The 25532-nt window shown below is 46.2% G+C and overlaps 1 protein-coding gene across 1 annotated transcript in view; it reads right to left on the reverse strand.

Annotated features, from left to right (window-relative positions):
* Positions 1-2156: 2156 nt before the first annotated feature.
* TRPC5 (transient receptor potential cation channel subfamily C member 5) overlaps positions 2157-25532 on the reverse strand; it is a 105440-nt gene continuing 82064 nt past the window's right edge. The window contains exons 7-10 of the mRNA XM_075007696.1: positions 8055-8261; positions 7840-7881; positions 4169-4258; positions 2157-2891 (exon numbers count right to left, since the gene is read on the reverse strand). Coding sequence (XP_074863797.1) covers positions 2157-2891; positions 4169-4258; positions 7840-7881; positions 8055-8261 — 1074 coding nt within the window. The remainder of the gene's footprint in view (positions 2892-4168; positions 4259-7839; positions 7882-8054; positions 8262-25532) is intronic.

The raw sequence follows: 25532 nt of genomic DNA on the forward strand, positions 1-25532 counted from the left end.
TGCTGACAGTCGTTCTGCCTCAGGGAGGAGTGGCAGAAAGCTGTTGACAAAAGTGTCATGTTCTGTCAATTTACTGTCAACAGAACGCCTTGGGAATGGGGATGCTCCGCGGGTTTTGTCAACAAAAAGCCAGTTTTGTTGACAAAACTCTAGAGTAGACATAACCTAAGTGTCTCCTTAAGATGGTGAAGCACTTTGGCTGGGGCCAGTACTATCCTTCATGCGTGTATGGTGCCCAGCACCCTGTAATACTATGGGAAACAAACAGTAATTTCTACTGCCATGTTCCATTTTGCTGCAGCTAGAATAGAACTGCATGGGGCTTCCCAAGCTGTCAAACAAAGTTCAAGCTGCTATTGCTTAGGCTGGTTTTAACTAATTCAGTTCATAAAAGCAAGGTAGATGGTCTTTCTTAGGAACTGCGAGCACAGGCCGTCAGTTTTCTGCCTACAATACTGTACCATGCAGGCCTGAACAAACTGCAGCTGACAAAAGTTCAGCCAGCATTGGAGACGGGCTTAGCCCACAAAATTCGGCTCTGAGGTTAAAGCACCAAGAGAGTCAGGAGGGCTCAGGTGTGGCTTTGATGCAATCCATGGCCAAGCTGCAGGAGCCATTTGTACAATGCAGAGGGTGGATTGTGTTTGAAGCACAAGCAGGGACATTTGGATCCTGGCTTGTAGTTCAGTCCCATCTTTATGCAGAGCCCTGGCCCTAGGCTAGTCCCTTGTATTTTCTTTCCATGTAAAAGGAGTAACACTGCTTCTCCCACAAGGACCACCAGGTTACTAAATGTATCTGACCAATGAAGAACAAGGTGATAAATACAAGAGCAGCACATGATTTAAGAGGTGATGGCAACTGGCTGAAAAACTTGCCTCTGTGAGAGAGAGTTTACATGGAGACTATAACGTACAACCATAAGAACACATGCAAGTGAAATAATCGGAGGTGGTATTGTTTAACAAAGAAAAAGGCCAGTTATACCTGGAAATCCCTCCTGACGGTTCTTGTTTGGCCCTCAGCTGCCCCAGTTAAGCTTCTTCTCCGTACCTGGCACTGTGGGCCAGTCAAATGAGGAGACTGTGCATTATACAGCGGGGTGGCTTGAGCTGGGAGCCTTAGGCTCAATGGCTCCCCTGGAAATCAGGCCCAGAGCAACTGGGGTGTAAGGGGTGTACTTTCGCAGGGCCCGCCTCTGAGGCCTGCCTGCCCCTCCTTCATAATGGAGGGGTGACTTGGACAAATGGGAGCGTGTGAGAGCAGGGACATGACCTGGCGCCACACTGATTCACAGAACCACTCAGCTTTTGTGCCTGCCATTAATAATGCAGGAAGTGACTCCCTCGACCAGGCCCAGATCTCAAATTGGCTGCCTCTGGCATCATCGTGCCAGGCCAAAGGTGACCTTCCAGGCCAAGAGCCCAGAGTTAGGATCAGGGTCAGGAATCTTACACCCACCAGCACTGGGCTCGGAGCACATGGAGAAGCTGGATCAGTACCCTGTCCCCATATGGGGCAGAGGGTCCCCATCCCCATGTTGAGAGAAGCAACTCTCCTAGGCCTGGGCTCTCTTTGACACCTTCCCTTAGCGCTCTCTTTCCTGCAGGTAGAGCAATGATCTGCCCTTTCTTCCCCATAGGCCCTCTCTGGGTCCCAACCTCTTCCCCATGTCCCCTCCCTGCAGGAAAAAACAGTGACCACAAAGGCCTGGGTCCACTAGGACTCCTCTGTCCTCCCTCATGTCCCTGTACCCGTTCAATCAGGAGACAGCATCTGGCCCTGGAGAACAACTGTACAGGTCCTTTACTCAGCCACCTCCAATAGGTCTGAGGTTGGTGGGCTCTGAAGACTCCATCTGGGGGGTCTACAGTGAGCACACACAGGCTAAAGCATAGCAACTGGTAGGGAACATCAGTCTGCACCTCTGCCGGTTCATCCTTTACAATTATTGGCCCCCCACTAGTAAATAGTTCAGCATCAGTGAGTGTAAAAAGGAAAATAAAAATGTAGTAAAGGTGACTATAAAGCAGGCTAAAATAACTCGAGGTCTACACCCGATGCTAGGGACTGAACGGGAATCCTGACTCTGAATCATCGCCCATCGCAAACACTTGCAAACATTTAGCTACGTTCTAGGTGTTAAATAACTTTACTTATAGTCGAGTTGTAACATGATCTTCCTGCCCATCTTTCCACTGGTTTATAAGCAAGTCACAGGTCTCTCCCCAAGAGTCAAACACGTCCTCTGAGGAGTCTATAAGTTTGGAATTAGAGGAGCAAATATTGGAAGCACAGTGAAGGGAGCTGGTACGAACCATAGGGCATTCCTTGCTCTGTCCTGTAAGTCTCAGGTTCCCACTGTAGTCCACCTCATTGAGGTTAATTTCACTTTTGGAGCAGTTCTCTTCTCTCTCTTTATCCATCTGAGAGTATTTAATGTCTTGCCACATGTAATGTGGCTGAATGACACCATCTGAAATCGTGTACATAGGCTCTGAATGTGGCTCAGGCACATGCCCGTTCATCTTGGAGAACAGGAGCCCCAGTCTCTTGAAAGACTCTTTCTTGGAGCTTGAGAGTCTCTGAACCCTATTCCCATTTCGGACAAAGGAGCGCTTATTTATTCCATTGCTTTTTGGTTTCTCCTCCACAATCTCAATCCCAGACATGGTTTTAATCAGAGCTGAGACATTGAAATCTTTTTTCTTGTTGGCTATGTTGAAAGAAACGCTCTTGGCCTTGGCTTTTTCTCCAGCACCATCCTCATTGGTTTCCTCTTTTTGGGAGACCTCTGTGCTGCTAGTAGAGTAGCTTCTTCTCTGGGGTTTCCTGTTTCCCAGGAGGTCAAGAACTTCATAGCGAAAGCTGGATATGTCCTGCTTTAATTCCTACAGCAAGAGGGAAAATGAATTACACTCAGAAGCTTCATCAGTGACATGAAAGAATGATTGTATTCCCCAGACAGGAGTGTTCAAAGCTATGCAAATGTGTGATACCAAATCACTGTGTACAAGAATACCAGATAAATCTTTCATTAGTCAGTGGCTGAAGAAACACATTAGTTTTCTGTGCCTGGAGAGAGAGAATGCCTCATTAGATCTCCTGTGCCCTTAGGTTAGGCCTCTTGACACCAAGAAAAAGAAAAGGAATATTTAAAAAAAAAAAAAAATCTAATTAAGATGTTCATTAATGTGGTGGGAGTGGAAGGCTCTGCTAAAATGTACAAGATGCCTTGATTGATGGGTTGCACGTTTAATTTAGGTGACAGATGTTTCCTCCTTTGGGACTGCCTCCCCTAGAAGCTCAGGCATACTAAGGGAATGACATAGACCAGCTGTCACATACGGTGATGTTTCATCTCCTGATTTTCATCAAAAACTGTCCCTTCAGGGCTGCCTTGGACTGGCCTGCTATTTTGCATCCTTGTCTTCCTTTGCCACTGGTCTTATGGTTCATGCGCACGGTCTTTGGTCTGATCTAGACTAGCATTTAGAGATGTGATGTTAAACCAAGTGAACTCAATCTGATTAATACCTTCTAATATCCTAATCAAGACCAAGCAACTGCACTTTAGACTATACTAAACTGCTAAAGCCTAGAGCATGGGTGAGCAAACATTTTACGTGGGGCCCCGCTTTTCTTCCCTGTAATTAGCTGGGCCCCCACGACCTGGCTAATGTCATCCAAACTGACAGAAATTATGGGTGTGTTCATATGAAAAAAAAAAACAAATCAAACCAAAACAAAAACCCCTTTAGGCATGTGAGAAAATAAAAGGCTATAGAATGTAAACACTTCATCAGTATCTAAATGTGAATACACAGACATAGAAACAGTAGTGTATTTCAACCTTTTTAACTAGATGGATGAGCTTGACCCCTAGCGGCCAATCACTCTGTGCCCCCCTATGGAAATTTCACACCTTTCCCGAGGGGACCCACCTCCACTTTGCTCATCCCTGGCCTAGAGGAACTTGGGGAGGTTCCCTCTTCGCTCACAAAAATGCACATAGACGTAAGATCACAAAAATACAGAATAATACTTTCATCAGTAGGTGTCACAGTGCTTTACAAAGGAGGTAATATTACTGAGTGTAGCAAAAGAAATTGTGATGTGAGGTATTGAAATAAGGAAATACCTTAAAATTACAGAAAAAAAGGATTACCTTAAAATTTTCTTCTGTTAATCCCTCATTGGTTTTTGAATTTCGTATCATTGCTGCAACATATCTTTTCACTAGATTTCTGATCACTTCCTGGAACATAAAAGAACATGAATGATTCAGCTGCCAGCCTGTGTGGTCTCCTCGTATTTTCAGTCTGTTACCTCTGTGTCCCACTCTTTACGGACTTAGAGAGCTGCCTTGGGAGTTGAAAAATGGGGCATCTTGTGGCTTGAAAGCTCAGCTGTTAAGCCTAATAAGTCAAAGTCCTGTATTAGTATTGTATGGATGTCACAATGCTTGTGGGAGAAGAGATTTCATGTCTCATATACAAATCTCATATATATATGCCAGGTATCAAGGAACCACTAAACATGTCACTGGGAGATTTGTTTTTCCCACAGTCGTGAGTCACAGACCACTCCATAGCAAACCAAATACATATGCTGAAGAGCAGACAGAACTCCCTAGATTCATTTAGAGCAGTGATTCGCAAGTATTTTAGCCCAAAGCCCACCCTGCTCAATGCAAACCTTCCCGCGGACCTCCAGCCAATCACCCATGATGACTAAATGTATTCGCTTCTCTCTAAATATCACAGTATTTATATTCTGCTGGAGCATAAAAACATAGATATGCAACTGCAATGTAAGGGGTGGGACATGGGGCTTGAGACCCAGGACAGGCTCTCTGCTGCAGGAGGAGGGGACAAATCCCATGCCCTTGGCTCGCCTGCAAGATGGTTGCAGATCGCTTGTGATTCACAGACCACACTTGGAGAGCCCCCAATTTAGAGCCACATTTGCCCACATGGATGTAAAGTGTCTTGCTGAAGTAAATGGGAACCATGGCATTTATCCAAGGGTGCAGTATATCCTGAGCATGGCCAGTCTATCACAGGGGTGAGGAGGATACTGCCCATGGATCCAAGCCAGCAGATCCAGCACAAGGTGCACCTCAGGCACAGAGCAACCAGCTGCTACTTTAAGTGGCTTCCTGCCGGCTGTATCTCTCTGCTCTAGATGCCAGGTGGTGGGGCGAGGGCTTCATGTCCTGCTCCTGCACCCTTGCAAAATATCTTAGCTCCCATGGGCTGGTTTCTGGCCAACAGGAGCTCAGAAATTTTGCTGGGAGGCAGGAGCAGCAAGCAAAGCCTCGCACTCCTCTCTGGCATCTGGAGCAGGGAGCTCCACAAAGTGGCTGGGGGGTCTGAAGCAGGAAGACAGCCTGCCAGAGGAGCTGCCTAGAAATGTCTCCCGGCCAGAGCCTGTGTTTGGTACCACAGTCTCTCCCTCCCCCCAGCTCTCATCCCCCACATAAGCCTAACCCTCTGCCCCTCCTCCTGCACCCATGCCCCTCCCTGAGACCCTGCACCCTAACCCCCTGCCCTAGGTCACAACTCAAACCCTTGAACCCCCGGCTGCCCCTGAGTCCACTGCCCCAGGTCACACCCAATCCCCTGCACTCCCTCCTGCATCTCAGACCCCTGCCCCAGGTCACAACCACCTCCTTCACCCAGAGTCCCTGCTGGACCACACGTGCCCATCCTCCACCCCAATCCCTAATCCCAATCGCTCTTCTGCACCCAAGCTCCATCCTAGATCGGTGCCTCCTCCATCGATATCATGGAAGAGTGCAGCCTGTAACCACTTTCCAAAGTCTTGGCGTGCTCCTGCCATCAAAAATTATTGTCCACCCCTACTCTGTCATCTGTAAAAGATGATCTCTGGAGGATAAGATCTTAGTGACTTGCCCTGGGCCTCTGATTCCTTCTGTGGTCCCAGGCTAGACAGTCCGAATTTTGGGTGGGAAGAGAGCCACCTGTGCAAGTAAATGTATGTGCCCATTTGTAGCTGCCTGTGTGCATGTAATGGCTGTAATTACATAAGCAAATTGGTATTTGGCGACATTAGATATGTTTGCAAACACAGGTGTGCACCTGCACCATTTCTCACCACGCCTCTGCCCTACAAATGTTGCCCTCAACCTCTCTATGCCCCTATGAGGGGAGAGCAAGCCTACAAGGGACATCCCTCAGACAGACTGTTAGGGTTAATAATTTAGCACAGGATGTTCAAAGGAAGCCTTGACTCCAGCAACATCTTTCAAAATCCTCTTTGTCAACAGCCCAGTGAAGTCTAAAAGCTCTGAGACCGACACTTTCAAGAATGGCAGCGCCTGCCTTGGCTTTGTGGTATTCATGGTAAGACATGTAGGCTACGTCTACACTAGCACACTACGTCGAAGTAGCCTATTTAGACGTAAGAACATCTAAATAGGCTGCTTTGACGCATATCGTCTACACGTTCTTCAGGGCTGGTGCCATCGATGTTCAGCGTCGAATTAGCGAGGGAGAACGTCAGCAGGAGCCGCCCTGGAAGGAAATGCAGAGTGTCCACACACACAAGTGCTCCCCGTCGAAAAAAGGGGCCAGCAAAGCCCCAAGCCCCTCCCTTAAAGGGCCTCTCCCACACACACTGGGCCTGCACAGCGCGAGATCCACAGAGCCGACAACCGGTTGCAGACCCCGTGCACGTAGCATGGACCCCCAGCTGCAGCAGCAGCCAGAAGCCCTTGGCTAAGGGCTGCTGCATGCGGTGACCATAGAGCTCTGCAGGGGCTGGACAGAGCGTCTCTCAACCCCTCAGCTGATGGCCGCCATGGAGGACCCTGCTATTTCGACATAGCAAGACGTGGATCGTCTACACATGCCCTACCTGAACGTCGAAGCAGAGCGCTATTCCCATCTTTGGATGGGAATAGCGATTTCGACGTCTCAGCGATTTCAACGTCGAAATAGCACACGGGGCGTGTAGACACAACGCGTACTATTTCGATGTTGTGCCAGCTCCTTTGAAGTAGCCAGCTAGTGTAGATGCACCCGTAGGGGAGGCCCAAGTTTCAGAAAATACCCGGTGTCTGTCCTCTGAAAACTAATCCCCTTTAAGGTGTCTCAGTTTTAGACATCCGAAAAGTAAAGCACCCAAAATCATTGTGAAAATGTAGACGGGCTGCAATATACAACAACATTCAGAGTGATTTATTATAACTATTGCTTTTCCTTCTGGAATACTGGTATAATGCATCACATTGGGTTCAGGTAGCTGGTACTGTAAGTACACATTCATTCTGTTGTAGCTTGAAACCGATGAATTTTTGAACCCAGGCAGGCAAAGAACAAACAGGAGCTACAGGAGTTGTTGCAGCAGAAGAAATCATTTCTATCATCTGAGCCTTCCTCAGTCAGTAAAAGACTCCTTCTTGGTGATGGTCTAGGGGGTCACTGCACGCACATGACTTAGCTTTTTGACTCTTTTTAGAGTTGTCTCCACGGCAATTTTGAGGAAGATTTCACTTCATTGCATGACCAGGCATGAAGTTCTGGCCTGACTGAAGCCAACGAGAATTTTGCTAGAGCCTTCAGTGGGCCAGGATTTCACCCAGCTTTTGCATTCTGGCTGAAGAAGTCAGAGGTGACAAGCGAGTCACTGAACTGAACCACACAGACTGTTTGGAAGAAGCTCTGCACATTTTATTGCACAATGAGCAGAAACCTCTCAGAACCTATACATGCGTCAAAACATATCACAGCACTCTGCTGTCAGGATGCTGCAAGCCAATCAAGCACAAGCAAGAAAGGGGCAATAAATGACTTAATGTACTGGAGGCTTTACCTGGTAATGTTGATTCTGAATCAGGTTGTCAGCATGCCGTTCCTGAAATTAAATAGGAAAATGTATATTATATGGGCCTGAATCATGTCTCCCACTGGCTCTTTGTGGTTCAGCCACAGCCCACTATTAAAAGCAAAAGTCTATGGGAATCTATGAGTCTGGATTAATGAGTACTATTCTGGGCAAATGAAATACTAAACTATAAGGCTCCTTACTGTGAACGTTTTTAGGTTTTCGTGCCTCTTCTGTTCATCTTCCGAGTCCTTGTCTGGGCACAGTTGCTTGTGGATCCACTTGCAAAGGTACCAGATTGACTTGGGACTTGGGATAATGTTAAAAGGAGGCGGCAGAGTGCCACCTTCATCAAAGTAACTCATCCACAGCTTTGTCCGTGCAAACTTCCACTCAATATCTGCGTGGTCCTGGGAAAGAGGGAAACACAATGTTACTAGCTTCGGGCGACCTGTGCTGCAGGGCACACTGACATCCATGTAGACACATATCAGCTGGGAGACTGAGTCCTGTGAGAAGAGCTGTATTAATTCACGTGCGCTGAGGAGGATCTTACATGATGAATGAGAGGCAAATTCAGTTCCTCTATAGCCCTTGTCAGTGTAAATACAAACTTGGCATGAAATGTAGCCCTGTGTAAAACTACTGGCCCCTGGACCATGGAGCAACACCAAGATTTCGTGAAAAATGTTTCCCATGCCAAAACCTGGGTTCATCATTTAAGATCTGTCCTGTCATTAGTAATGGCTTCATTTACACCTAAAGCAGAGCAAGAAAAGCCACTCCTTAGGCTGAAACAATGAGAAGTCCTGTGGCAATAACAGATTTATTGGACCATAAGCTTTCGTGGGCAAAGATCCACGTCGTCAGATGCATGTAGTGGAAATTCCAGAGGAATCCATTGGTCTGTAAGGTGCCACAGGACTTCTTGTTGTGTTTTGCGGATACAGACTAGAACAGCCACCCCCTGATACTTGTCACCAGCCTTAGACTGAGAGAGGTAGCCGTGTTAGTCTGTATCTTAGCAAAACAAAGCAAGCAGTCCTGTAGCACCTTAAAGACTAACCTCAGATTCTGGAGCAGAACTGAGAAAGCCCTGAGAAATCCATTGGCCTACTATGTGCTGCATGAAGGAAAACTTCCTTTTGTGAGTTTAAAACCTGCTGCCCATTAATTTCATTTGGTGACCCCTAGTTCTTTTATTCTGGGAACAAGTAAATAACTTTTTCTTAGTCACTTTTCCCACACCAGTCGTGATTTTATAGACTTCTATCCTATCCCCCATAGCCTCCTTCTTCCAAGCTGAAAAGTCCCAGCTATAGTCTGAAATGTGCATGCTGGGTTGTTGGCTACCTGGCAGTGCCCCTCCCTAATCAAAATACAACCAGGGCTTGGCAGTTGAGATGGAATGGGGCCATGTTTGGATCACATATCCACATTGTGCTATGGCTTTGCCCTTCCATAAGTCTGTAGCATAAGTTGGAAATTCATTCAGCTCAGCCCACACAGTGTTTGAAGCATGTCAGTTCAGCACTGTGGCCAGATTTTGCACAGAGGTAGCTTTCTAAGTGTGGGCAGGATCAGGTAGAGGTAATTGGCCTGGCCCTTTGATCTAAGCTACATTTTGCCCAGGTCTCTGGATGGAGGTAACAGTAGCACCAAAAAGAAAGAAAAACCCCAGCATTTGCACTTAACACACAAGCACAGAGCTGAGCTATCTGTAGCTTCGACATCTTTGAAGAGAGCCTTCTCCCAGGGAATCTCCTGACACTGTGCTGGAGGGTGGCCAGAAGGCAAATAGACCCACATAACCCTGACTGCAAAAATAGCCAACCAAGATTCCTCTTCTATACTGTCCAGAGGGGATGTGCTGTCCTGAGTCCAGAGGTGCTGAGAACAGCAGATAGAGCAATGAAAATAGTTTTACACAGCAGCTGTTTACTGGGGAAATAAACTTTGCACTGATGATGATGCAAGATAAACTTTTGGGCAGAAAAGGGGGGTGAGAATACTTTTCTTGGCACACATGCATGCGTGCACAGAGAGCTCACCTTCACATTCAGAGGATCGCAGAAACACATCACCTGCCTAATCCCCACAGCAAAACTCAGCCAAAGTCTCAATATGCTACATGAACTGTTCTAAAATCATCTGAGGCAGTATTTTATCAGCCTTGTTATCCACAAAGCCCAGGGGTTGGCAACCACACGAGCAAGAAGAGCCTCTTTTTTAAAAAAAAAAAATTTGGTAAAGAACTCTATCATTCTCGAGCCGCAATGCATGTGAACACAAGCCAGTCCTTAATAAATAATGTCAAACCATACTTTTTGTAACCCTTATTTTAAGAACAGCACACACACACATCCCACAATGCACTGCACATATATTAAAGGAGAAATTATCCAATAATTTGAGTTCACATATCGTTTGTTCCTTAGGTATAAGTTGTTCATTGTTTGGCTTATAGATGTTCACCAAAATATTAAAAATAATCATGAGGGTTTTACTTTGCAATTATGGCATCAGGAGCCACAAAGAAGTCTTTAAAGAGCTGCATGCTATGCTGGGAGGAGCTTGGCAGTCTCTGTAGGCAACAATTATAGGAAGGAGGCCAACAACTAGTTATTTGTTATTGCTCTGCATTTAACCCAACTGACTTTTTGTCTGAATTAAATCTTTGTATGTCTCCATTTCAGACAAGAGCAAAGCCCCGTGTGTCTGTGGGGAAGGAGTGTGTGTGTAAAGTTTTGGAGTTAATTATGCCTGGCCCCAGTCAAGTTAAATGCGCCCACCTCTTGGGGTGGGGGATCCTGATGCCAAGTCCATTTGGACATCACCTGATTTGTCACAGACGTGCAACTGTACTATGAGTTCTTTCCAAAAAAAGACAACCAACCTGCTAAATGTGGCCCAGATTACTCAAGCTTGTCCTCCTTTGCAGCTGTGAATCCCCCAGAGATTCCAGATCAAACTTGGTTCAGTTATTTGCACAACTGTTTGGAGAACCTAGGTGATCAGGTCAGCTTGATTTTGAGTATAAATTTGGGGACTGTAGCTCTCTCTGTGTTCTACAAGGCTGAGATCACAACTGGCAGTTAATAAGTAACCCCAAACCTCTAATAAGGCAAGCTGCTGGCATTGTTTTGAGAAGTGAGTTACTGCGAGGGAGAAGAGGGCTGCCCTTTCACAGAGGAATAATAAAAGAGAAGAAGTTGAATACAATGTCACACCCTGTAGCATCAGTCATATTTCAGGTATCTTAACATACCAGCCAGAGCAAGACACATATGCAACCTGTAGTGACTGCAGACAATAGAACAGTAGCTGTTCTGCACCTGACACTGCTAGCTTACAGGCTCTGGCATTGTCACCACTTCTACCGAGAGAGGCGGTCAGGATGCTGGTCAGTATATAAAAGCTACACCCTGATCTTTCACCACTGCCAGGCAGAGCAGAGAACGGACCCTCCTGGGCTCTATTCACCAGGCACAGCCACTGGCGGAGCTATGCCTTCCCTGCCACGCATTGCAGTGTCAGCCGGGCCTGGATGCTCAGGTCTTGCTGGAGCCTTTTCAGCTGCCCTCCCACCACACGTGTGGACACCTTCCTCACTCAGCTCATTCATCATTTTTCTGTAATGGCTTTTTCAATAACAACAATCAGGTTTCCTCTGAAAATCCATCCACATGTGTGCTGCAACATGCCCTTGTTGCCATAGCAATCCTGTACTCAGGGCAAGGTATGATGGCACTACCCTTTCCTTCAGCTCCTGCAGGCCACATCTGTGCCCCTTGCTTCTGTCCTCCCCCAACGTCATCACTCACTAGTGAAACCTTAACACATCTTCAGGTGGAGTCAAAACCACCTACCTCAGTCGAGCTCCAAAAACCCACGACATGGCACATCGATTTTTTTAATCCCAAAGAAACGGTATTGGTATCCATGGCAATGAGGTGACACGGTAACGTCTGCACAACCCTTTGGCAAATCCCTGCCTGTTAAATGGCTCATTAATCTTGCCTAGAGATCTCTTGCCCAGAGAATTGCTGTGGCCATTTAATTTTAGTGGCCATGAGGATTTTCTAATTCAGTAGCAGTGCTGCATTTGCAGATGTGCCAGCTCTGAAATAATTACCTACTACACTAATTATCCAGCATAATTCAAACCCTAATCTCATGCTTTATCTCTGCCTCAGAAACCTGTTATTTACATTTTGAAATGTTTCCTAAAGATTCCCTTTGCCGCCACCTCCTCCGGCTGCATGGTTTGAATCCTGTTTTGCCAAAGAATACATACATACATGCATGCATTCGACATATCATTAGCTGGGACAGGTTTGGCATCAATAGAAATCTCTTACTGTCTGAAGTGGCCCCACTAACATGCGAACTGAGCACTTTACCATCACAACCCACATTCCCTCAAATCTTTTCCATCTAGGAGTAGATTTTTTCCATCCATGTGCTGAATACATTTATTATGTGCACCAAGGCCGGTGCAAATGTGCACCATGAATAGAAACACAAAACCTAGTTGTGGGCGCACTGCTAATCAGCTAGGCAGCATCTGATTTTCTCCTGAGGGTCCGCACAAGTGTGCAGCTTTGAGGGAAAACTGATCACAACTCTTTGGGCAGGTAGGAAAGTGAGTGCTTTCCTTTCCATTTTACAGATGAGGCCCAGATCCAGAAAGGCATCTAAACCCCAGACTTGGTTAGTCTCAATGTTGGGTCCACTGCAATCCACAAAACGGTGGATTGGTGGCCTATACTTTCAGTTGGTGCCTATACGTTCAAGGCAGAAGCTCCTGGATGTCTATGTTGCTGCTTCTGGGCACGTGGCCAGCTGCCTTACCCTAGGACCCCTATCTCCCACCTGAGCCCCAGGGGATTGTTTCCCATTTGTGGATCACTAAGCAGAGACAGGCACCTAAGTCTAGGCCTTAGGGAGGAGTCCACCTCTGACATCAGTAGCTCCCATTGGGTTGTTTAGGTGGCTCACGGGCTAACACTCTGATCTCTCCCCATTCATTGTGTAATAACAATAGACGCCTAAGTAGGGCTTTGTCGATCTCCTCAATGTTCCTGTGCATTTCGAGGAGTCGTGATGCTCAGCATTGCAAGACTTAGGCCTTTGAGGGTCTGGGCCAGAGCGACAATGTCACTTGCACCGGGTTGCCCCACTTCCCCAAGTCTTAGGCTAGCGGACTAATTCCAGCAATTGCTTCCCTCTCAAGTCAGTGGAGCCATTTCAAATGTACATCCACTGGAGCTCCTGTACCTTAATACTTCAGTGGGTGGCGGGTGGATGAGGTCATGTCAGGCTGTCTCAGCACATTGTGTCATGTCCTGCCATTTCATTGGGTGAGACGAAACAAATCAGCCTTCAGCAGCAGTGCGTCAATATCACCTATGAGCCACAATACTGCCCAAGTGTAATACACTTAGCCGCAGGCCCTGCAGCACTCGGGCATCTGCAAACATCCCTTTCCTGTACATACAATAATGAATTGCCCAGCCACTTACTCCTCTCCCAGCACAGCTGAGCTGCATGAGAGTCATTGCTTCCATGTTTTTGACAAGGGGACGAACATGCATTCCAAGAATCTTCACCTTCTTGCAGATGATAGGAGAGAGCATTATCTACCTATCTGCTTCCTCTTTGCCTCTGCTCCCCCAAGCAATTGTTTGCTGATCCCTTTCACTGGGATGCAGCAGCAGTCAGTGTGCTGAGCTGGAAATCAGACTGTGGTTTGTACTCATGGGCAATGGCAGATATAGGCAAGCGAAAGCATTGCCCTCCTAAAACTGCCTACAATCCTTGGCTGCCCAGGAAGCCTGGGACCATGGATGGCCACACCAGCTCCCCAGGTGGCTGGGAAGGATCAGACAGGGGATGAGCAGGGTTTGGTTCCATGGGGAGTGTGAAGAGGTTGATGAAGGGGTGGGGCCTGGAGCAGAAGGCGTGGGGCTGGGGCTTGCCTGCCTCAGCTCGGCCTTCACCCACTGCCCAGCCTATCGGAGAAATTTTATGCTTGTTATAATGCCCTTTGATTGAGTGTTTCACAAGGAGGCTCCTCTTTCCCAGGGGGGCAATAGCAACTACAATTCCTCCTCCCAGAGTGGCGGGAATGCTCTCTGCTAGTGCCACAGAAGAACCAGCCTCCTCAAGAGGTTGCTGAGATAGTGGGGCATCACGCAACCTCCAACACAGGCCTGAGTCTACTAGACCCAATCCAGCCCTCCATTTTGGGGTCAGAAATAGCGCTCCTAAGTGTGTTAAGATGCCTGGACACAAAATAAAATGGAAGCCAGCTTGAGTTTGCCTACATTAGATGGTACCTAAAATTTTGCCAAAGCTTTAGCATGAGTCTAATTGCAGCTTGTTACTAGCTATGTCTTCCACAGTCTTATGTCCTTCCCTGGAAAGGCAATAGTTACTAGGAACTTGTGCATTAATTATAAATATTTCTTGCAAGTGCCTTTGGGGATTAAAGTGCCACACACATACTCAGGACCCAATAAACAAGAAGAACTAATGATCTTTGTTTCATTGATCATTCTTTCATGGAAATGGATGAGTCCATTTGGTAAGCCAACTGATTTTGCCAACTTAAGAGAAGTGTTTGGTGTATGTTTGGAAAATGCACACTCCAGCATCTCTGCTATTTATAGCTTCCGTGTATAGGATATATTTGGTGATTAAAAATTTTATTATAGTTTACACTGCAGTACATTCCACAAGGTATTTGGGTTATGCAGACTAATTACTTCTCATCTCCCAGTAGTATAATGGAAACAATGATGGCTAATGAGGAGGCTGGGGACTATAATATTTGGGAAGAATATAGAGCCACGTTTTGTGCTGTCCTTCATGCTATTAGATTATTTTGTGTTGACAAGCAAGAGGTGTGTAGCATTACTCTTCTCTTTTCCTTGCTAATGTTCCAGCAAGTTAAGTTCTGATCTGACTACCCCCCAGTATGAAGGCGATCAAGCCAAGTCACCCTCTGAAAAACAGCTGCCGACCAAAATGATGGGGAAGAGCTCAACAAAGGCTTTGTGAACCCGGCTGCCATTGTTTCTCTTGTCATGCAGTCTGAAAAGAGCCTTTTCTGCACATTGGATAGTCCAATAGCTTTACCAACACAACTGCATGTCACCTCGCTATCTGCAGCTGTGTCAGACTGAGTCATCCACACCTATCAGCAGCAAACAACTGAAGAGCTATGGAGATGCATCTAAATGACTAGCACTGCTGAATGTATTAGGTGCAGGGTAAAAATGAATCTGCGATGGTTCAGTTCCCCACCCTCCCCATACATAATCCTTGCCTTTGCTTCATGAGCAAAGTATACTGGATTTGGATTTTTAAAAAGCCGGGGAGAAGCAAGCTGATGCATTTTCCTACTGAATGGGTGGGACCCAGAAACCAGGGGGAAATAGAAACCACATATTTTCCCACTGTGGATGACATGGTGGATTTCGAACACACCAGACTGTATGGTTTTGCATCCCAGGATCCGATTATGGCCTGTTAAAAAGGTGTTAGACATTTTCAAAACTGGGATTCTGGTTCCCAACACTCCCCTGATTCCGGGGTATTTTGGGGCTCATGGTTTGGTCCAATTCGTTCTAAATGTATGGGCCATTGGCAATGTTTAGATCTGGATTCTGACTCTGAGTAACCCCATAGTTTATGTGCTATCAGTTTTTGCAGTCAGTGAATGTTTACTAGTAGATTTCACAATTAATCAGCCAGAAAAGTAGTTATGCAGTAACTTCATTGTAAGCATAACCCTGGGAGCTGTTTTCTCCATGTATGGGGATTTTCTTGAATCAAAGCAAAGAGCTGCAGTAAGAGATGTGTTACTCATCCACTTACCCCTTCCCACTCCTCTCCCCATCCTCCACCGAGTTCCATAGTCCCTTTTCATTATTTTATAACTTCCTCCCTTCTCATCATCTCACTCCTCCCATGTCCTCTCACCACAGTCTGGCATCCCCATCCCAAATAAACAAACCAACAAAATACATAATCGTCAAGAAGCCTGAGTCACTACACTAAACAAGCATTCAGTCTTATTGGGGTAATCCATGTGCTACACGGGCCCCCCCCTCCAATGTACCTGATTTCACTTACCCTAATTCGCCGATGTTTCACTGCAAGGTCACTGAGGCAGGAGGATGTCTTTGGTATGTTCTGTGACACGCCTACCACCAACGGGGAGCTCAGTGCCTGCACACTGAGGCGCCGATGCATGGGTTTAGGTGTCTGACTGCAAACTCCTATGTCTGCAAACTGTTAGCCTGAATACCCGAACCATTTAAAAGTACCTCCTTCAGTCAAAGGAAAGGAGCCGCTCATAAATTAATAGAGGATAAAATCCATCCTTTTGCTGATCTTTGAGCTGCAGATGTAGCCTCAAGCAGTGGGAATGGGAAAGCCTTTGTTTTTCTACAAACTCTGCTAAGTGGGGGGCCGTAATGAAGGGGCCAGTGTGTCCTTAACCCAAGTGCAATAATACCATCACATTAAACCAGACAGATATTTACACCTTAGAATTCTGCTTCATTATACATGCTCCACCTTGTTTTATTTGGCAGGGGCTGTCCCATTTTACCTTATTAACAGTGATTTCTTTACAAGAAACAGGCAGTCCTTAAGGACTAACAAAAACAGTCTTAAGGTGCCACAGGACTGCTTGTTTGTTGTGAAGCTACAGACTAACGTGGCTTCCCCACTGAGACTGGCTTCTGTGGTAGACTGTGGCACATTGAAAAGGGAGTCCTTAGAGATCTTTTAAAAAGAGCCATGTTTCTGAAATCTCTTAATGTATCCCTTCATATTGCCCGCTCATCAGCTAGGAATTAACACCGCTCTCAACCCCCACTACTAAATCCCATTTATTATTTGATTGCTTGTCCCCAGTAAAAGCACTTTTAATACATATATTAGGATTGTGCTAGATGGAAAAGGAGGGAAAAAAAGGCAATGAGAGAAGCAGAGAGAGTATTTTTCTTCTCCCTTTTAATGTTGTTGTTATTACTCCTTTCACTGAAGGCTCTTTAACGCAGCAGCCTGAGATAACATTAATTCAGCTTGTCAGGTCTGAATAAAGAACAGGAGATTGCGGTAGGTTACAACCTCAGTGGTTCCATCTGGATATTTTGACTTCCGCTGTGTAGCTATAAGGACACCTTGCTGTGCTGCTTTGCCTGTAGTGGGCACAGAGCCACAGACTTATCATATGGGGCTCTGGAAGGCTGAATGCAACAGGGAAAAGTGAGCCTGCCAATGTTATGCTGCTGAATTACTCTATATCCACAAAGCAAACTGGGAGTAGGGGTGGGTCTGAGCTCATTCCTGAGCCTCACCTTACCGTTTTATGTTGCAATGCTGCAACTTGGGGCAGGCCCGGCCTTAGGGCAAGTGAGCAAGGTGGTCGCCTAGGTTCCAAACCTTCAGGGCCCCACACTTCCACTGGCCAGGCCCCGCTGTCAGTCTGCTACCTTGGACAATAACTTGGACTGTTTGGTTGGGACTGACTGGGGGTTTGGCTTTGAGATAAAAACGCAAGTGAAAGGACGTAACTGCCTGAGCCTGCTGGGGTATACAAGTGTTGGGGCCTAGGATGGAAGCATTCTCTCGCTTATTCTTGCAATGAAAGAAGAATGCAGCATCTGCAGTCAGAGCACACAGGCAACATTCATGTGGATGCCCTGCAACAGCAGATGAATATTAACAGCATGATTCATGTCCACAGGTAATACATAACTAGGCCAAAACACAAATAGTTCTACATCTCCAATGAATATTGTAGCTTGCTACCAAAAGAACAATTAAACTCCCTTCGATGCATGGACTGGCTCAGAGTCTGACTTAACACACATCCTCCTGTTGTTGCTTTGTGGCAGCACCACACACTTTTGCTGTACTACAGCCCCCTTCAGTTTCAAGTGAAGGCTCACGGGGGTCTGGGCTGTACTAAACCCTCCTGTTGGACTACCCTACAAACTTCAGGTTTGCATACAGCCTGGCTGAAGTCAACGTACTCACATCTGCTCTTCTCACCCTGGTGGAGTACTGGTGTAACTCCAGTATGAGGTAGACTTGAGCCTGGACCCCTGGGAGCTTAATGCCTGAGCCTCTACAGTTTGAGCTAAAAGCCAGCTGCCTCTCAGCCAAGGCTGCAGAGGGGACACATTCTTTCTCTGTGTGAGTGGTCTAGCTGTCACTACGTGGGACAGTGAACTACACCCAAGAGGTTTAGGAGAGTGCTCTGAGATTGATTTATTTCATCTAAGCAAATGCGATAAATCGACTGCTTGTGGATTGATCACTGGAGCCTCGGTCCACTGCATAGCGGAGACAAGCCTAAGGTATCTCCCAGGAAGGCTCAAGTATTAGAGCTATAGTACTGGCCCCTATGAGTCTGACAACTTTTCACAAGATGGTGCAGGAAAACAAAAGTTCATCATCCAACTTTCCCTCTGTCTTATACAGAGATGGGTATACAATACAATTGATTATCCCAGTGTCATAGGAGACGTTTAATATACTTGGATAAATGGGGGAATTTTCAGTGTAGTGAACAGGCATCAGAGGATGTGACCTGCTGAAGGGGAACAAGGTAGCCGCTAACTGAGGTTCAGTTAATTGTGATTAGGTTGGGGCTAAAAAGACTTCTGGGCTGAAAGTGCAGTTGTGCACCGAGTGCAGGAATTTGGACGTTTTTGGGGCTCAGTTCGTGTGTGCACTTTAAACATGTGGGCCTCAGTATCTACAGAGACTTAACATCATATTCATCTTACGTGAACTAACACAGTGTAGGACAGAGGCCTTTGTCCACAAACTGTGTCAACTACACTTTGTACATTATTGTGCATAATTATTAGCACAGCGTCATAACAGAATACACCACTCAGTAAAGGCAAAGTCACAGGTTGTTACTCAGCGTATCTTCCAAACTAATACCAAATAAAACTGTGTGTGGTGGGGGGCAGTGTATGGAGCAGGTGTGGCCCCTGCTTGACTCAGAAGAGGAAGAATCCCTCCCTGCACCTTGGGGGATGGAATTTAGCCCCGCTCCCTTACCTGACTGGAAGGGGGCGGGGCTGCCAGTATAAAAACCCCCAGCCTAGAGCTCACCAGAGGCATAGCCAACAGAGAGGGAAGATAGAAGCTCTGAGCTCTCTTCCTGGGAGGAGCATCCTTTGCTCTGGGATTCTGAGAACTAGCCTGGACCACTGGGACCCCTGCCAGATGAACCTGAGCAGGCGCTACCCATTGTGGCCGAGGCACTGCAGCCCTCAGGGCCTAGAGGAGACTGGCTGGTGCTTAGCCAGGAGGCTGAGGATTGACCTGGACCACTGGGACCCCTGATGGAAGACCTGAAGGAGGGACTCCTCACTCTAGCAACTCACTTGACCTAGTGCACCAGGTATGGAAAAGAGGGGCAGATATGGAAGAGAGATGGGTTAACAGGGGTGACTGTGTTGTGGTGTGGATCCCTGCTGGCCCTGGCAGCAGACTGCTGGGGTGCAGTGGAGTGGGTGGGCCTGTGTGCCCCCTGCCACCTCTAACCTCAGGGTGGCTGTCTCCCCCCTCTGTTCCAGGCATGTGACTCTACTCACTAGGGCCTGGGCCTGCTCCCTGTGCATCACCTGTGACTGTTTCTCTGCTGCCCTGCCTTGCACCAGGGCCTGGGGTTATTTACTATTGTCTGTTGCATGCCCTGCACCAGGATGTGGGTCTTTGACTCTGTGGGATTGGATTTGCTGTGGTGCCTGCCCAGGAGCTAGGCATGGGCCCACTGAGGCCTGAAGCCAGGCCCAAATCTTGTGGGGAGCAGGTGTGGCTGCTACCTGAGGCAAGTCACGTACAGGGGCATATATAGTAATGATAAGAGAGCCTGGCAATTCTTTGAAGGTAAAGCAAAAGAAGGGCTGTATGCATCCCACTTGAACTCAGCTGTCTTGCTATTTGGTACTTATGCAGCTTCAAGGAACACCGGTTCAAATCAATATGTATAATATTTCCTGCTCTACCTCAGTGCATAAACAAATACAAGCCTCAGTTTCATCTAGACAACAAATAGATGGCCCCCGAAACAAAACCCCATATGCTATGGAGAAGTTTGGAAACTGATTCAAGCTTTATAGCTGAACTCGGTTCTCCTAATGAACTGATTCACAGTCCTAAACACATCCACCTCTGGTGGCAGTTCAGATCTCCATCCAAGTTGTGTGGCTTGGACCATCTCTTGAAAAAAAAACAGTGGGAAGAATTGACGAAATTGGCAAGTTTCTGGTTCCCTCGAATGCCCAGAAGAATATCTTGGACTGAAGTAAAAACCTGGAGGCTCTTGCTACCTATTGAATTATTGCCAATACTAGTGTTCAGTTACGCAAACTAAGGCATGGAAGATGAAGTCGTGTGTTTTGTGCCATTAAAGTGCCAGGATCAGAAAGGAGTCCTTTCATCTTCCCTGAATACAATGTCTGACAATTCGTGAGTAGAGGTGCATTACCGAGGTTTTATATCTTAGCATCATCAAGTATTTGTCACGTACGTAAACTATTGCTGAATAGAGAGTCTGATCTGGTGGTTCTAGAAGGCAGGGGTGTGCAAAAAGCAGGGGGAAGCACAGCCCCTGGGGAGGCACAATTTCAAAAGTGGGGCACAGCACAACTGGCTTCCCTTTACCCCATGGAGGCCCACTGCTGCCGCACCACAGCCTCGGTCAAGACAGTGCTGCCTGCCTGCCTCCTTCTGGCACTGCCAGAGGGCCAGATTCATTGCTGGTCCCTCTCCCCTCACTTCCGCCACAAGTGCCTCTGAAGCCTCCCTGGGCTAGGCTGACCTGTGCTGGCACTGCCCTGCCCACTAGGGGCGCCTGTCCCCTGGGAGTGCTGGAATCCTTTCCTGTCTCCCAGTCTGAGCAAGCTGGGGGGGGGCACATGTGGCAGAGGCAGCTGAGTGTGGGGGGGTTAAGCTGCTACCAGGACAGTCCTGTTCAGCTTTCAAAACAGTTCAGGTTTATGTTGATCTCTAGTTATTTTGTTTAATTTTGACTGGGGGTGGGGCGGGGGCAGCGGGCTCTTTAAACAGCAGGGAGCTGTTGGCTTTTTGGTTTTGGGTGTTTTCCCCCAAGCTGGAGAGTGGGTGGGATGGGGTCTTGAAACATAAAGATAAAGAGTTATATGATGCACTCTGTTTCATTAAAAATGTTGACGTTACTTTTTATGTATGTATAGTCACATTTCTATATTGATTTAACTGTTTTTTACATTCTACGTATTTATGTGCCAAAAGGTTTTCTTTTTCATAAGAATGGCAGTAAAATTTCCATCAGTTCTGATTATGTGGCTAACTTAAAGTGGGGCCTCACAAAAAGCTTGCTCACCCCTACTAAAGTATCTTGTATGATAAATGACTCTCAGGATATGGGAGGCTGGTTTTAATTTTAGCCTTTGTAGGGCTGTTGGTGACAGGCTGGTAGGGGACTTTGAGAAGTGTGCCCATATCCAGGATGGAAACCATGACATTTTGAAAGTCTCTCAATTTGTTCCTGTACAGACACTGGGATTTTTTCAGAATGTATTACACTCAGATCTCTTGGCAGGACTCGTAAAAGCCCCTCTGTCTTCATTAGGGTAGTCTTGGGAGAAGCTACAATTTATGGCAGATGCAGAGTAGAGTTTGAACTTTTTATACTAACAGGAAGATCAACATGCAAGAAAAAGCTCTAACTTGATACATGCCATAATTCATTCCAAATGCCTTTCCCTGCCATAAGAAAGTGTAAAGTGAGATGATGCAGCAATATCATGCCTCTCAGTCTGAAGAATGAGGCACCTATGCAATACACAGTTGATGTTGTGGGAGCACGAGCACCTGCTGGCCGGGCCTCACTCGCAAGGCAGAATGACCATACACTCCATCTTGGAATGCTATCATACAGCGGCGGGAAGGTCTGAAGTCAGGCCAGGAGAAAGAAATCAGAAAGTTGACAAGTAGTTGGAGAGTCCCCAAAGAGAACATCCTGACAAGCAGATAGTAAGCCCCCAAAGAGAACAGCTGGGGCTAGTAGCTGGAAGCCCCCCCAAAGAGAACATCTTGGTTGTACAACATCAGAGGGTCTCAGGGGAGGTTCAGAAAAAGACCAAGGACAGAGGAAATCTTGTAACATGTTCTGACAGGCCGGGAGGATAGAAAGCCCAAATTAGGCAACAAACGCTTTAATTGGCCAGGTATCGAACCCCCAAGTAAGAAACAGTATAAAAGGTGATTTAACAGGAATAAGGGTGTGGGCTCCTGGACACAAGGCGGAGGCTAGCAACTTCCAGTCCAGACAGCAGACCCCGGCCTGATCACCTGGACGTCACCACCACAAAAGGTCCCAGCCAAGCCGTATCTCTGACTTGAAGGGCTGCTGTAACGTAGTTATTGGTGAGATGTGGGAGCATTGGATGTTATTGGTAAGTCACATGTAATTATATATATATATGTGTATGTAACCTAGTATTTAGCTTATGCCAAATAACACTCTCTCTCTCTCTCTCTCTCTCTCTCATATATATATATATATATATATATATATATATATATATATATATATATATATATATAAATATAAAACAAGTGTTAAGTAATTGTAATATATATATATATATATATATATATATATATATATATAAATATAAAACAAGTGTTAAGTAATTGTAGTTACAAATAAATGAATAAATCACTATTGGTAAATACCACTAGCTGGTCTAGCTGGGTCTGTATAGAGAATTATTGGGACTTAGAACAGCCACAGGGCATTGTGATGTTCACAATCGGAGTGTTATTGTTCCTGGTACTCATAATACTGTGGAAACCTAGGTTTTAAAGTGAATACACTGAATCACATATTGCTGCTACACTATATCAGGCTGCTATAAAGGTGGGGTGGTTGGTCCTGGGCCACCCGACTCCCCCCGCTGTATCACACCCCACGCGCACCCACGGGACCCGGAGTAGGTCGGCACATCGTCAGATGTGAGCAGAGAAGGTTTGTTTTCATCAAGCTTGTGGGTAGCAGACTGCTGTGATAAGAGGGTGACAAGTGAAATTCTGACATACCTCACAGCAGGCTGGGGTGACAGTTTTGGCAGTGAAGGGGTTAAACTAATGCATAGAACCAGAGGAGCAGAAAGCCAGAGAGGTCAAAGGTAGGAGAACTTCCTGTAAGAAATCCACTGCTATGTTGTAAGCAATGAAGTAGGTAGCTGGAAGAACCTCTTACTAGGCTGTCTGCTGCTGGCCAAGCAAGAAAAGTCCATCTAAAATGCTCCTAGAGTTGTGGTCAGAATTTTCTGCTAGTATTAACTTATTTTTTAACCACTCATGCCATCTGTCCTTGTTTACTACACATAGCCTCTTTTAAAAATATAGGGACTACTTCCTGTTTTTTCATCCGGTCTCCCAATAACTGTCTTAATGTATTCTAATACAGAGTTTAAAAGTATATTCCTTTTTTTTTTTTTTTTTGCCTAATTTCTATTGCTCAAGCACTGGCAGGTATATTTTTAGTAGATGAACCAATCTGCTGTCAGTGAAACACTGCATTTGGCTGTAATTTTCTGTAACACATACTTGTTACTGGAAATTCTCATTTGTGTGCACAGTAACTATTGCAAATGTTTCTTAAATCTCCTATGACTATCTCAATGAGGAAATAACCATCTTCTATTTTAGCTCAGGAGATCCCAGAACACTGCCCCAAATGTATACAGTGCATTGATATTGGTTGCCTCTCAGAAAAGAGGAACCCAACAGCTGCCTCGCAGAGCACAACAGCACTACACAAGAAGGTCAGAACATCATTCAGTGAACAGCGCAGGACTAATTCACAAAGCCTGGATGCAAGAGGCCAGTTGAAGTCATTTTTGGTGCTGGAAAGAACATTCCCTGGATCTTTTTCTTGGAATCTTCCCATCCACATACTAACCAGCTTGGCTTATGACAGTCCTAGGATTTTCTGAGTGCAGAAGTGACAGCTTCAGCTATTAAATTCATCTGTCTCTCATTTACCCTCTAAACAAGACCAAGATACTCTTGTGATGAACTCCTATGGGGTATATTGAAACACCTAGAATCTGAGGTCAACTGGGGGACAGTTTCACAAAGCCTGCTGAATGTTTACCCTTGCAAAATACCTGTGCATCTTTGGTCCCATAGAAAAACTTCATTCCTGTGTATAATCAGACTAAGCTTTACCTATAGGCTTGTAGTCTCCTTTCAGACATCAAGGTGCTGTGCAGAATTAACATCTACACATGCAGAAGGACTTTACCCAGATATAACCAAGTGGTGACCATATGAGAAATAACATATCACATCTGACCTCATTACCCACCTTGTTACTTTATGCCACTTGTGAATGATGGAGCTACCTGGCCACCCCAGTTTCCCAAAGATAAATTTCATTGTCCTTCTACTTGTCATGGCATATTCCATCTGAGTTCGTAACGGAGGCTATTTATGGCTGGAGCCAGCAGTGTGAGGCATACAGCTGCACTCTGTGCTGCTCTATGGAACATTCTGATCTTCAGAAGTTGATGAGGCCCAGAAATGTACTGAAATTTAACGAGGTGTCTGGATTTTGTCTCACTGCTTATTTGTGAAGTGTAGGGCCTCCTGTGATCAGATACTGACAATGGCTTGGCAAAAGGGAAGAGCATGCAGGTTATGTGGTGCAAAATTAATACCTGAATTGCCACAGGCTGCCCCTCAGGGGACAAAGCTATTGAAGTCAGAAATAGCTTAGTCCAAAAAGCAAAAATTTCATGCAGCTCAGTAGATTGGGAGTCCCCTTAGGTTGCGCAAAGGTCATGCTATTTGCGAGCCTTACGGTGTCTTCTACAGTTATTCAGTGGCTTCATGCTGTAGTGTTGTGTCCCACCCAAACACCCAACAAGTAAACCCAGTCACTGGGACAATGGACAGAAAGCAAGGAAGCCCGGAGTCCAGCATCACAGAAAAAGTGGATGTAGATACAAAACACTCAAAGACTTATCACAGGGATATGGTTTGGACTTTTGCTCCTTGGGCTGCTGATGTAGCAGCACTCCACTGGGGCGTGTGAGGGGAAGAAAGAGCTGATGGCACCGCTGAGTGGCTCATTAACAATTGGTGTTGATGCACCCTGAATGGAATACTGGCAAATGACCAGTGTCGACAGTCTCTGGGGACTTGACTTAGAGGCACCATTTTGGTGTTGGTGGGTGAGAGAAGCAACTCTCACCATGATTCCAGGGGTTACTTAAGCTCTTGAAAAAACTAGTTTTCTGGAAGATAACTCAGCAGTCAGCTGACAAGGGCTTTGTCTTTTTCCTGTATGAAAAAGACAAATGCCTATTAGACCACTTAGCACTAACAATTTGCTCTTAGAGTGCTTGCTCAGGTCAATGCCAATCAGGTGTATGTGCATTGTATGCACACATTCACAGCTCATTATGCCATAGACCAACAAACTAGGGCTGATGCAACGGTGGGTAGGGCAGTCTTCCACTCAGTGCTTCCTAATTCCAACCCCTCCTCCAGGGCATAGTGGCTCAGGAGTCACCCGACTGGAATCTGTGAACAAGCACTTGAAGAAGAAGAAAAGACAGTTACCTCTTTTCGTAAATGGT

The sequence above is a fragment of the Carettochelys insculpta genome, chromosome 13 (genome assembly GCF_033958435.1).
Source record: "Carettochelys insculpta isolate YL-2023 chromosome 13, ASM3395843v1, whole genome shotgun sequence".
NCBI classification, from domain to species: domain Eukaryota; kingdom Metazoa; phylum Chordata; order Testudines; family Carettochelyidae; genus Carettochelys; species Carettochelys insculpta.